The sequence below is a fragment of the Ischnura elegans genome, chromosome 8 (assembly GCF_921293095.1).
Source record: "Ischnura elegans chromosome 8, ioIscEleg1.1, whole genome shotgun sequence".
Classification (NCBI taxonomy): Eukaryota; Metazoa; Arthropoda; class Insecta; order Odonata; family Coenagrionidae; genus Ischnura; species Ischnura elegans.
In genome coordinates, this window is record NC_060253.1 from 110,779,610 (window position 1) to 110,794,460 (window position 14,851).

Sequence of the window (14,851 nt, forward strand, 5' to 3'; positions counted from 1 at the left end):
CGGGGGTCGATTTTGAGTTTTACATGGTCAGCATTGAAAGTATTAAAAAATCAAGAAGACTTTAGAAAAATCTTCTCGGGATACCGCGCGGGACAGATTATTTAAGAGCACCGACGATTCGGGTACCAACTCGCTACCCATTCTCACGTGCCGTAGCCATGAGAATGGGTAGCGAGTCGGTACCCGAAACGTCGGCGCTCTTAAATAATCTAACCCGCGCGGTATCCCGATAAGATTTTTCTAAAGTTGTTCGCCGGGAAAGTGTAAAATCATATACATATAATCAAGAAGAGGTTTGTGCATGACTTTTTCAAAAATTTTAGAGAACCCTGAGAGAAGACTGATTGGTCTGTAGTTGTCTGTATCTTTTTTTTTCCTCTTTTTTAAAAAGTGGATATACTTTGCTCATTTTAAGTTGCTTGGGAAAAATGCCATCAGAGATTGATAAATTACATAAGTAGGTAAGTACAGATGCTATATAAGGAATTGAATACATACTTAATTATTTTATCTGGAATGCCATCATATCCACATGATAGTAGTCTAATCCTGGAAGGAAGAAGAAGAAGATAATAATAAATTTTTCTTCAATTTTCAATGTCTGCTCTTTTATCTCAAATTTTTTTGTTTTTTGAAATATGTATCATTTCTGGGCATTTCCATGAAAATATCAACTTTTTCTCTCAAATTAAAATTTATGATGGAAATGTTTTATCTTGATAAATCAACAGCTAAATTATTGAAATTTATGGAATCAGTATTTGAAACATTATTCAGAGCCCTATAAAAAGTTTTCAGATTATACTTCGATTCACAGAGTTTTGAAGATGTTTGAAATCATTACACTTAGGAGGTTGACCTGGAAGTAATTCCGTCACATATTAATGACGGGCAAATTCAGAAGATATTTCAATAATCAATTTTCTTTCTGTATATAAACATCACCTTCATAAATGTTTTTTTTTTATCATGCACAGTGAGAAGTTTTGCATTTTTTTTGTATTTTACAATTTTATCGAAATATCCTATTGCATAGTTTTCTCTTGAGGTAATTCCATCACAAATGGAATTGCCCTTAATTCTTTAAATAATCTTTTTATGAAATTACTTTCAGTACCTATCTAAAATTCCAGTATTTTTTAAGGCTAAGCAGTAAGCATACTTTCATAGAATAGACGTATTGTAGACATCTAGTAGATATTTGAAAAATCTTCTCGGGATACCGCGCGGGTAAGATTATGTAAGAGCGCCGACGTTTCGGGAAACATCGGCGCTCTTACATAATCTTACCCCCGCGGTATCCCGAGACGATTTTTCAAATATTGTTTGCCGGGAAAGTGTTAAATCATATATATCTAGTAAATATTTAAAATATCCAAGACATTGAAGACATGCTCCAAGTATCTAGAAGATATTTTGTGCTATGTGGGTGATTATAGTATGGGGAAGGACATGCAAAATATTTATAAAATATAACTGTAAAATGAATGAATAATTTAGTGGTGTATTTCCAGCAGGAGTTCAGTGGATATAAAAATAAAATCTGCCTATTATGCAAATGCTTAAAACCACTGATTCTATTTTATGCATAATACTAAACCTGCCTTTCCATGAATTACATAGTTCGAAATAAAATGCACGTGCCTTTTCACATAACTAGAATGGTTTCAGGATGATATGTGATGCAAATGTCACCAGAGAGATTATGTTCTATGAATTAGAAATTCCGTTAAATATTTTATACTAATCACCATATCTTCAACGTGGGTTCCACATTGGTTCGTCCACTCAATATCCACCACCACAATTTATATCCACCCACACAAATCAACGTGGGTTCCTGTTATTTCTATAGGTATAAGCAAGCTGAAATATGTTACTCGAATTTTGGCATGCTTGTCTAAAATGTACTGTTTCATGTGCCCTTAGTTGTGCCGTAATAAAGAATGTGGTCTTCTGGTGATGGTTTCTTAAGTTGGTGCGTTCCTTTTTTTCCATTACAAGTCCACATTTATCCACTGTAAATTTTATAATCCAGCAGTTCCACATTGATTTGTGGTGGCAAAAACATAGGTTTGGTGTTCATGCCACCACCCATTTCTCACAGAGATTGTGTATATTTCATGCGTCTACATTGCACTTCCATTGGTTTAAGTTACCTGTAGACCAGAAATAGACAGATTTTATATAGTTGAAGGTATACCGGGACTAGCCATGGTTACAACTTTTAAGGGAGTCACACGCAATGCACAATCGTGCTAAAGATCCACAGTGAAATAATCATCCGCCTTGACCGGGATTCGAACTCGAATCCCCACTTTAAACTAGTCAAGAGTGAACACTTCTTTGTGTTCTATGTCCGGGCCTGCTCTCCGGCTGTGGTGCTGTGCACACGATTTGCACTGCTTGCGGCATCATATGCTCAGCAGTCCAGCAACACCTTGTCCGGTAGGGTCCACAAATATCCACAGCCTCAGTAGCTTAACTAGCTAAAGCACTCAACCGGAGATCGGGGGATCCGGGTTCGAATCCCGGTCAAGGAGGATGATTTTTTTCTTTGTGGATCTTTCGCCAGATTTTATATGTGTACAATTTTTCATGTGCTCTTAGGGCTGCCTTTCCACAAATTACATAAGTTAACTTGATCCACATAGATCCACTAAAAGTCAACGTGGATTCCACGTTGGTCCAGCCACTCAATATCCACCACCACCATATATCTACAACTCAACATGAATTCCACGTGGGTTCCACGTTGATGCGATCACCCATTTCTCACTTGGAAGGAAATTGTAAGCTGCTTTGGAAACTTCAAATTTGTATTCTGAGGAGGAAGCCCCCATTTGAGAGAAGCAAAAGCCAAAGAGGTTCCAATATTCAGGAAGAATGCCCAGAAGACATCCGATATATGTACCATCACCTCCTGCTCCACCAACAGGCTGTCAGTTGAAAAATAAACTCTTGTGATACTGAAACATATTATATTCGAGTCATTTATCTTGAATTTTCAGTGGGCAAAGTTTGAATATGAATGTCTAGAATATATCTTCTCAAGATATAGCTATCAGAAAAGCGGACATTCATATATCTACAAAATGTCTATAAGATATTGCAATATATTTTCTAGGTATCAGCTGAAAACGTTCTAGATATTTTGAAGAAATCTAGTAGATATTTTGTGCTATATGGGTATAGTTGATACTACTTATTGGGAAAAAATTTTGAGTTACTTTCAAGAACTGTTTTGGAACTTAATTCTACTTATAGTTAGTGGAGGGAAGGACCAATTAATGACTCACTCATGAGAGTCATCTTCATGGACTGGGCGAGTGGTTTTGACAAGTTGTCTTTTATAGATATCCCCTCCACATATCTGCCCTTAACCCGCGAGAGGTCACACAGCGAAATGTAACGCCAGAAGCTGTATGGGGTGTCATCGATACCCCACAGAAAATATCTTTGTTCTCTTTACTGGGAATGATACAGTTATATTGTGTTCTTTATTAAATAGGTCCACCAAATTAGTTTAATACTAAATATTTACTTTTACACTACTACCATAAAATTCATAATGGGAGTAATGTATTCAACTGAAGTTTTCTACATACGTTATCTGACATTTGGCAACATTTTTTATGTTAACTTTACAACTTTGGGTTTCATGGGATGAAATATTTCATTAAATATGCTGAATGTAATGCTCTACGTGCTAAAAGAGAAAAAAATAATTAGCTCTCATGAAAGGCTTGGAATAGGAATGTGGAAGAGCACGTGGGGTGTAGGTGACACCCCAGGACACTCATTCCGATCCCAAAGCGGAATGAAAATTTTATGAGTTACTGGCAGTATTTTGTCAAAATGTATGAGACTTAAAGTTATGAGAACTAACAACACTGTAGATACCACAATGTACATACAGTGGGTCAAAGAAGAACCATCGTGTGTCGTCAACACCCAGCGTGCCCTTTCCCTTGTTAAACCCCTCAACGAAAAAACTCCGACTCATATCTTCGGGAGATCACACAGAAATAAGATGTGAAGTTCTAATTTTACATGATCAACAGACACATTGTATGAAACACAGCATGAGAGCCTATTCAATTATCCTTAATTCGTGGATTCTTATTCTACAAATGAATTCAAAGTCAAAATGACGTAATTATGACATCCGAATGACTCACGAAAAGTTACCTTCACAGTAATGACTGAATAGTGACTTTTCATGGGTCACTAATTTGCAGACAAAGTGATTTCATTTTGACTTTCCTTCCTCCTTGGGTAAGAAGAGAAACTTCATCTATAGAATAAAAAAAAACTTTAATTAAGCTCCAATTCCATCCTCTATTAAACAGTCTGTCAAAGATTTACTGGAGTATTATTTACTGATTGGTGAGAGTTACTCATGAAATGAGTGACAGTAAAAGCAGAAGTAGCATGTGTAAATGTTTTGAATCTTGGGGATGTTTGGATCACAAAGAAGAAGGAAACATGGTGAGAAAATTTTCAACAGAGATGAAATTCAACACCATTTCGAAACACAAGAGAGATTTACAAGGTAATAAAAATTTTAGAATAAATACCTTTGGTTATTAATATTTCTATTAGTATTGGAAGCTTTCCTTCCACATTTTCTTTTAATGTGATTAAAAGCGCTATTCTTTCGACAGCAGTGTAATCATGATTAAATCCGAATATTTTTATTCCAAGAATTACAAGGGAAGAGTTTTAATTAACAACAATTAAAAAAAAAAGAGTGAGGGGCTTAAACTATCAGCGAATGAGCTTTCTCGTTGTAACAGCAGACAGAAGTCTAAAGGAGTCCAAAAATGTCCATAATTAATTAATTTAAAAAAATCATCGATTGGAACTCAGTTTTATCCTGTAAGGTAGCCTCCACACAGTGTGGAATTCATTTGTTCCATTTTCACGCTTTAGGCGCGAATGAGTATTTATGGTGGTCAATGGAGTCAACCAATGAAACGGTGGTTATTGTTATTTTGCCCTCCGGAGTGTGTACACGATGGAAAAACAGTGATGTTTTCTGAATTGAAGAAATAGGTTTGTACATTTGCTTCCGGGGAACACTATCCGTCCAATGATAATACTGAAGTAGATGTAACGTACATAAACATGAGTAACTTACATTCAATGAATTCCTTCAGTGGTTCTTCTTCCTGCCCCGTTGAAGATAACAGACCCTCAGACTATTCAGTGGCCGATGGACTTCTTGCTATTGAAAGTGCACTAAGTAACTGTCTGAATGAATTGAAATTTACCTCCCCTGTTGGTTACGTTTACAACCCTTTGGATTATGCATTTCATCTTCATTCAATGTTTGTAAGAAAGTACTGTGACTCGCCGAAGAGGTTATTATTCCTTGGCATGAACCCTGGTCCATGGGGAATGGCGCAAACTGGGGTTAGCCGTTTTCCTTTATTAAAGCCCTCGTTTAGTTGGTGAAGTTGTGATAGTGAAATGGAGAATATTGAAGAAAAATGAGTGGATTACTACTGAGTGGAGTTTATGCTACTTATACATTATCCAATGCTTTCTTAGATAGTTATTTGTCTTATAATTGACTTATGCTGACGTAGAGACTTTAGTTGCACTGACTAGATCCTAGTCGAATGTTTCAATCAGTTCGTGCCTTGTTATGTCAGTTGTTGTTATTAGTGCTTATTAATGAATGATAATACAATTTCAACATTTTAGATACCATTTGGAGAAGTTTCTGTGGTTCGAGACTGGTTTGAGCTGAATGCAGAAGTTGGTCGACCAGCACGAGAACATCCTCAACGTCAAATTCAAGGATTATCTTGTAACAGAAGTGAAACAAGTGGTCGTCGTTTTTGGGGTCTCCTGCGTCGAATATGTTCAACGCCAGAGCGTGCTCTTGCTAACGCAGCTATCTACAACCACTGCCCTTTATTACTGTTGTCTGAATCAGGCCGGAACATCACACCAGCAGAATTGAAGGTACCTAGTGGTCTTCGCTGTTGTTATTGCTGTTCTATGTTGTGATAGTAATAATTATAATTTTTTTGGTCCTGCGATCAAAAACATGATATAGGACCGGTCAGGGCCTGGGCAAGGAAAATTCGCTATTAGTCTCACATTTCTTTTTTACATTTTAAAAATTCTGAATGCATGGAGTGAGGAACTCCAGAACAAGATGTCATACTGCAAATGGGAGTAAATCTGCCCATAGTAGAATGCCATCAGCACAAGTTGGGATATAGTGGAACAAATGGATCTAATGAAAACATTTGGCATTTAACTTGTTGGTCAGATTATTAATATGAGATTCCCAAGTCAATTAAGCATCAAGATCTAGTCCAAGAAATTTCACACTATCCACTTGGGAAATCAGCTTTTGGTTAACGTAAACACTAATAGCTAGCCCTGTTTTGTTGTTATTTTTAAAATAGACAATGTGGAACTTAACAGCATTTTGATCAAGGAGGTTATTGGAGCATCAGAAGCTTAGATTATCGGCTACAGAATTACATTGATTGGAAACTGTGTCGAAGTCAGTTGATGAAACAAGGCATCATCTGCATACACAACAGGATGGGCTCTAAGAATAGTTGACAAAAGATTTCTCGTTGACATAGGTAAGGAACAAAATGGAACCCTGAGGGACACAGTGAGGAGCTGTTTACATGTGAGGGGTAAGAGCTACAATTACATTTGGTAACTACTTGCTGGGTGTTGTTACTCCGGTATGATTGAATCTAATTATTATAGCTCTACCACAGATACCGAGACAGTAAGGTTTCTTAAAGAGTAGCGGGTGATTCACACTGTCAAAAGCCTTGATGAGGTTTGAGAACATAGCAGCAGTTTCTAATATACTGTTCAAAACAATCATAACATTTATGAATAGCATTCCAAACAGCAGGGATTTTGGAATTCCCACGACATAAACCATGTTGATAAGTAGACAAGAGTCTATGACTTACCAAAAATGGTATGAATCTATTGTAAACGCCTTTTCAAATATTTAAAAAAGACTGATTGAATTGATATTGGGTGATAAGAATTAAGATCTGAAGTATTACCTTGTGACTTATAACGAGGAAGATAGTGACGGCCCTATTGAAAGTATTCCAACGAAAAAAATTCAGTTGAAGAGTTCAATTGAATTTTTTTTTCTCCAGGTTTTCTTTTGAATCCTCTTTGTTTAACTTGGAAAATTCCTAAGGTAGGAATTATTAAAACTTTCTATGTAATTATGTAAGTCCAAATATTAAAGAAATTTTATAATCTTAAAATTTTGAGTTGGAATATCAATTGAAGATATGTTTAGAGCCTTATAGTGGCACTTTCTCATTTCTTACCTTATCAATAGCATCAGTTTTAACTTATTGTAATTTATTTAATCTCCTACGAGTGTAGGCAAATTGTTGAGAATAGGGCTATTATAATTGTTGGAGTTCATATTTCCATCTTAGGGGTTAGTTTTTGGCACTGGGGGAGCTATATTATTGGCCACATTTAAGAGTGTGTTTTTTATTTAGAAGGAGCAGTTGGATCTTATAAGAAAGCCATGCGATGCAGCTTTGGTCAGTGTCCTGAGACTGCTTCAAGTTGGGGTCATTGTGGCAGTTGGGAAATATGCAGAGACAAGAGCAAAGTTCGTTCTTAGAGAAAATCCAGATCTCAAGGAGCACATAGTGGTAAATCGTTAGACATAATTATATTTAGTTCTCATCACATTATCTAATCAACTCAATGGATTGCATTAAGGTCATGAGAACATGATACTTTGGTTCTGAAGGTAAGTCCTTGTCATATGAAAACCTAATTGGTGGATGATCACGGCTGCATTTTAATTATGATAGATTGATAATCCACTTGAATGGCTTCAATGATTGGCTGTGACTTCTGGCGCAAATAATTAGGTGGCGAAAGTGACTTGTTTCTCATAATTGAGAATAGTTACCTAAGACCACTGGAACTTTCTGATTGCCATCATCGTCAGCTTAAGTCAACATCATTGCCAGTAATCGTGATTCAGACTGATTTTACATAGCTGTACACTTTTATATGCTACATTAACCGAGCAGAGATCAGTCAGGCTGGGGTTGGTAAATAAAAGTGGTTCTACTAGACTGGTTTGAGATCAGGCCATGTGGCCTCACATTGCAAAATCAATCAGAAACCTTTTGTCAGGACCACCAGGCCCAGTCTGAGTGGTGAACATATTAAGGTGAACCTGCTCAAGTGCGCATAGTGTTTCTTCCGTTTGCCCCTTTCTATCGCAAAGGCACTGCGTCTCTCTTGTGTGAAATCATCCTTGATATGCAGTTTTGATTCTAAAATCATACCAAATTGTTCAAAGTTTGTTTCAATCATTCAAAATCTACATTTTCAATCATTTTTATTGAAATGGTAAGCAGTGATAACTTCCCATCAATGACCACTCTTGGCTGTGTAAGGCATTTACCGTATAAGCTTGTGTAAGAGGCGCACCCCTATTTTGAGGATCGAAGCTATAAAGAAAAAAAATTTTGCGACATTTATTTTATCCTATCGTGCGGTGTTGCAGACGTGTGCCTGGAATTTCGACAGTTATCGAAATGTCCTCTTTCAGTACTATTTGAAAGAGGAAATTTTGATAACTGCGGCGGCATAAGAGGGAGTAGAAAGAGTTCCGATCCTCTCTTTGCATACGCCATCGCTCTAAGTTGCTTGTCCTACTCACGAACAATTTTGTTTAAAAGCTCTCGCAGGAGTATTGCAATAGAATTGCAGCCGTGGAAAATTTTAAGGCAAAACACGACAGGCAAATGGCATGAGCTTTCCCAAGAGATTGAACAACAATCGGAGCAATCTCAGCGCCGTAGGGTAATAACCACGTCGTAGATTTAAGGCCCCTTGCACACGCACCGATTTTGGACGGCCGGTAAAATATCGGCCGTCCACATTCCAATGGTGAACAATGGGAGAGCATTGGAGCTTGCACACGTACCGACCACACGCCGGCACCGGCAAAATGCCGGTTAGCTGCCGGCTATTGTCACTGTGGATCGCCGACGCCGGCTCAAAAACTTAGCAACGTATCTTTTGACCGGTAAAAATCCGGCGTGTGTGCAAGCATCGCTTCGCCGGTAAAATATCGGCCAATATTTTACCGGCCGTCCAAAATCGGTGTGTGTGCAAGGGGCCTAACGGAACTACACTCGGCTCTCCATCAGCTAATGCCTCTGCCGTTTTTTTCCTTTCCGAGACTCCACAGGAAAATATCAAGTTACAGGGGAACAGTGGAAACGTGTTTCATCCCTACCCCATTCCACCAACTGACCTTTTTCGGTCTACCAGGTTCAATTCCCCGAGTTTCTGGAGGTCAAATGCTACGCGAGTCACCTTCTGAGCTCGAAGATATCTCGATATCTTTCAGCAATTGTATGACATGCACGAGGTTCTAAAAAGAATTAGACCTAACGCGACGTATATCTTACAGCATTTAAGTTTTTTGAGCTCTAATTGATTGACACAAAGATTTATAGCTAAAATAAGGCTACTAATATTCAACATAGTCCAAACAGCACAATTTCGGAAAAAAAAGCGTAGCATAAGCGCATTCAAACAAGACGAGACGGACTGGAAACTCAGGCAACGCAAACTGCGTATATCACATTGCTGCACCTTCGCCCCTTCGCTTTAAAGGCAAATATGTCACATGCAAGATCGGACGTGTTCTTCCCTTGCTCCTTCGCTAGTAGCTTTAAATACGGAGGGGAGGGAGCCCTCTTCCCCTCGACCTCTCCTTCAGTGCTCTTCACTTATAAGCATTTCCGATTTCTTCTATCCACCATTAAGTCCAACAATGAGCACACTCGTTCGAATTTTTTCAACAGCAGGTTTTGACACCAATATTACTATATGCAGTATAAATGCCGCGGGATGCCCACTCGTGGCAATAAATTTAGCGCGCGCTCCAGAGCGAATCACCCCGCGCGATCTTTTCAATGTTCACCTCTGGGGTACCGATGTGACGGCGCGATGCTTGCAAGAAATTCAAACAGGAGCATTTTAAAAATACGTCACTAAGGGAGAAACTCCCCTTCCTGCCGCTTGATTTTGACCCAGGGTTTCAGATGACTGACTCACGCTGAAAACCAAGGCCACTCAGTTCCCCTTGAACTTGCAACCGGTGAAGGGGAGGGGGGGAAGATAAGAAGTTTGTGTAAGAGGCGCACCCCCATTTTTGGCTGCAATATGTGGGAAAAAAGGTGCGCCTCTTACACGCGCTTATACGGTAGTTAGAAATTGACCAAGTAAATTCCCTAGCAATCACAAATAATCTTGTAAGGTGTTCCCTTTATCTTTGATTCTTTAGTGCCTGTTATCGGTTTAAATTTGCCCTTAACAGCATCTGGCTTTGATGATATTACACTAATTCCATGAAAAGAAACTAGAGTAACTAGATCTGATGGAGAGGCTTGCTTCAAAATGTAAACACAGTGGAGGGAGGCAAACAGAATGATGGCAGAATTGATAGTAAGTTGTTGGCATGCACAACACAAGGAGTCAGCACACTTTCTCTATTCAGATTGGCCTGACTGTAGTTAGGTAAACGTAGTGATATCCTATCTGCTTATATTTCACTCACATGTTAATCTTTCCTTGTACATCCATTATCAACTGACAGCATATGTCACTCCAATACCCAATGAACTAACTCATCAATGTTTTCATTGATTACAAAACTTTTTCAGTGTTTTATATGTCCAATCAGTCAAGTCATTACCTTCTCTTTTTAAAAGTAAACCTTAGAAACCTTACCATCACCATGATGCACATTTGCCTTAATGGGGGGCAATTGTGGAAAAGCATCTCGGAAAATGAAATTTCCATTCCGCTGATGCTGCCAGACCGCCTGTTGCTATTACAACTTGGCCAATTAGAAACATGCCACTGCATGGAGAAGGGGTCGATTGGTTCAAGGCAGCAAAATTGAAGATTGTATGAAAATTTTTGCAGCCCAGAAAGTCAAAGGTCTGTGGTTTGATTCCTGGTTCTGGGGAAATTTTTCTCATGGAAATTCATGTTTATTTCACCGCCTTTCACATTGCAGACTTTGAAATACATACTTACGCAATTTGTTTTCAATCTTTTTAGATCATTTCTTTGGAAACAAACACAGCAACTGCCATTGTACCATTACTTGAAATTATTTTTTGATTCACTATTATAATCCATTTTCGGGTGTACGTCTGCGTGCTTAATATTTGTCTCAACGTTTCATTCCACTGACTGGGAACGTCGTCTGGAGAATGAAAATATAAACATCTATCGTACCGTTAGAAAAACTGGGTCATTGTTGTCAAGGTTTTTAAAAAAGTAAATAAAAATAAAATAAAAGCCAACTTCTTTAAAACATCTACTATATAAAAGGAAGATGAAAGGTGGAATATTGTTATCAAATTTTCGAAATATATCTCTTCCACACATGGCTTAAATTATATCCATCATCCCTGTTAAAATTCATAGGTCGTTTAGAAATTTCTATCGCCTCTCTAATAAGCCGTGGATAATTTGCAGATTTTCTTGCAGTAGCTTTGGCCTCATCCAGGAGGATCTTGTGTCCTGGCCCCGACATAAAATGATCGGCGACAGCTGAAGTTTCCCATTGCCTCGCCTTCAGTGCCCTTTCATGCTCTTTCAGCCTTGTCACTATCTTCCGTTTGGTCTGTCCGATGTAACTAGACCCACATGAACACGGAATCTCATATATACCTTCCATTTGTAATGGGGGAATAGCATCAATGACGGATGGAAGTAGGTCTATGATCTTCCTCAACGTGCCAAACCTGGTTTCAACGTTGGCTTTTCCAAGGATGCGAGCAATCCGGTCCGTTGTTCCTGATATGTAAGGCAGAACTGCAAAAGCACTTGGTTTTGTTTTCTCCATCGGGGCCTTGACTTCCCTTAAAGCTCTCTTAATGAATGAATTAGCATATCCGTTTCCTTTTAAAATTGAAATAAGATGTTCCATTTCACTTTCCATGCTATCTTCATCAGAAACGGCAAGGGCTCTATGATTGATTTAAGGGCTCTATTATTTAAGGGCTCTAGGGCTTTTTGATTGTTTCTTAAATCTTCAAAATATTTCTCATTTTGGTTTATTCATTGGTAAATACAAAGGGGACTGGACACTTTGCCAATGGTATCAATGTTATTTGTATTTTCTTACCATGCTAAAGGAAAACAAATATTTTGGGACAATGTGTTACCCTGCCAATGCGGAAATAATCCCAAAAAGCTGTATTATTGGACTGATCTCTTATTCTCACAGTTGTTGTTCTTATTTGATATTACATATTTTAAATTCTTTCACATTTAGGCCCATTCATTGTTACATATGTGTGTAATTTTCATTTCCAGGTATTTTATTTAGCGCATCCTAGTCCCCGAAATTTTGGCATCAAAGATTGGGAAGGATCGTCCTTAGAACTCCTGCAGTACCTGGGGATAAAAGCTTTACTGGAGTCAGCAGAATAAATGCATTTGGGTCTCTACTGCATTGACTAAAATTTTCCTCATGGTTATGTAAAAAAAAGGAGCTCATTTTAAAGGTGTGTATTTATCTTTTTCCAATCATGGTTTGACTTATCCACACTGCTGTTTACTTACCCATTCCATGCAGCAGTGGTATGTCCTTCTGTATATGTGCAATTATATTTGCAATTTTCAATTTCTGGATGTTCTGCCATTAAGTGTTGTTCCATGGTGTGGAGGGAACTAGTAAGTGAAGCCACGGGATGCTAAGGGCCGTATTTTTAGTCGACCCTGTAGGGTCAACCGACCCTGGTTACGTCATCAGCCCCTACATAAACCGATCTTGCCCTACATACGCCAAATCAAGCCCTACATATGGCCGTTTTTGGAACTAAACGGGCCCTACTTGATGTAGGGTACCCGAACCAACCCTACACCCTACAAAAACATGGCGGCCAAATATCGTCTACCGATCACTTCGATTAAAGAATTGATATTAAGGGAGATACAATGGATATTAAGGGAGACGACCTCACACAAGCCATTTTAAAATGTACGGTAACACAGCGGAAATGTAATAATACTACCACTTTATAACCACCAAGTTAAACAAATTATAAAATTGACTGACATAATAAGAACGATATAGCGGTATACATCACCTTGTTTCTACGAATATATAATAATATTTTTCACGTTTGGCACTTGGCATACTTTTGGGAAACTAATACTTCGTTTACGTATAACCATAGAAAACGTATTTTCATGCCACTATTTGCCACATAATAAACTTAACTACGGAAGGTGAAAGCGAATGACGAACCTTGATGATGCAACGTAAGTTCCCACGTCAATGCTCATATTTGCTCCGTACTTATTATTATCTTGTACAGACCGCTTTTGAAGTAATTTAAAGACAATTATGTTCTACTTTTGGCTCGATATGAAAGTATTTGTAGCGATAATTAAGGTATCGACACGACCTGGCAGACGACACGTATTGTTTATTTCCCTTGAGCCGTTACCCTAACAATACGCCCGAAAATTATCGGACGTCTTTTCTTAGTTTCATGGTTAGTTCCCATTACGCCACCAGAGTGGAAAATTGGCGCTGCGCTATCATCTACGTCATCTCAGGGAACATGACGACGGAATCATCCCCCACCACTTATGTAGGGTCGACTGAGAAACGCATGTAGGGGCCTTTCGTTATGTAGGGACGGATATGTAGGGTCGACTAAGAATACGGCCCTAATGCTCTCTACCTCTTTGCCTTTCATCAAGGTGAACATCTGCGCTGTCACGCTAACTTTAGTGTTGAAATTCACTTTTTGTTTATGTTATTATGAATTTTACTCAGTACCAGGTCATTCCATTTCAAATCACCCAATATAAATAAAATTTGTTGCTCAACATTTTCAATTATCCTGATTTTTTATTATTGATTCCCTACTAGTAAACAATCACAAAATACTAATTGAAAAAAATTTACAAGGCATACTTTTTTTTGGCAGCCATTTGTAAAAGGGTGGCTTGGCAAATTTTGATGAAAAACGTGGTTAGCATAAAGTTTAATTTCGAAGCTATTTTAAAATATATCAGAATAATTAAAAAAAACAGTGTGTTCATCAAAAAAAGAAGTTTTTGAAACCTTTTTTTTTTATTTTCCTGTCATAAAAGACTGACAATGGAGACCACGTACCTTGCTCCGCCTCTTTCAATGCCTTATTTTTTATGGTCTTCGGAATGGTGAACACATCTCTGCGCTAATAGTGGTTCCGTTGAATGGGCCTTAGTTTGGCTGTAATTAATTAATTTTCATGCGGTATTTTTCACAAGCCGTTTATAATTCCAAAATTTCGCACCACCCAACAGACGGGTCAGGTAGGGTAGTGGTAGCGTACATGATTCCCACCCAGGGGGCCAGGGTTCATGACAGTTTATTTTGTTGTCTTCATTGTGATCATACGGCGTAAAGTTTTTCATTAATTGTAATTGCAGCAAGCATAGACATGAGAAAAAATTTTTATCATCATAATGGCGTTTAGGTATTTAAGCAGTGTCATTTCAAACCTTGCTACAAAGTTTTAGCTACATAAGCTAAGCAGGATAACCATACTCCTCGTGCCTTATTTACAATCCGGCTGGCTAGAGTTGTCTGATGACAGCTCAAAAAGAGGGCAAAAAAACCCTGCGCCAGCACAGTTTGCAGCCAATCGCTGTCCCCCAAACACACGTCACACCCTTGCCTAGTCATAAAATGTCGCATGCATGGAGCACCAAAATAATCCTGAACCACCAAAACAAATCCTTTCTCCGAATCACCAAAACATGGGATTCTTGC

The 14,851-nt window shown here is 38.3% G+C and overlaps 1 protein-coding gene across 1 annotated transcript; it reads left to right on the forward strand.

The window, feature by feature from the left end:
* Positions 1-5,050: 5,050 nt before the first annotated feature.
* Positions 5,051-12,551, forward strand: LOC124164481 (single-strand selective monofunctional uracil DNA glycosylase; the record flags this gene model as incomplete). Its single annotated transcript, XM_046541812.1, has 5 exons — positions 5,051-5,058; positions 5,163-5,418; positions 5,713-5,976; positions 7,521-7,679; positions 12,394-12,551. Coding segments are annotated over 5 exons (804 nt in total), but the record flags the coding sequence as incomplete, so codon positions are not given.
* Positions 12,552-14,851: the final 2,300 nt, after the last annotated feature.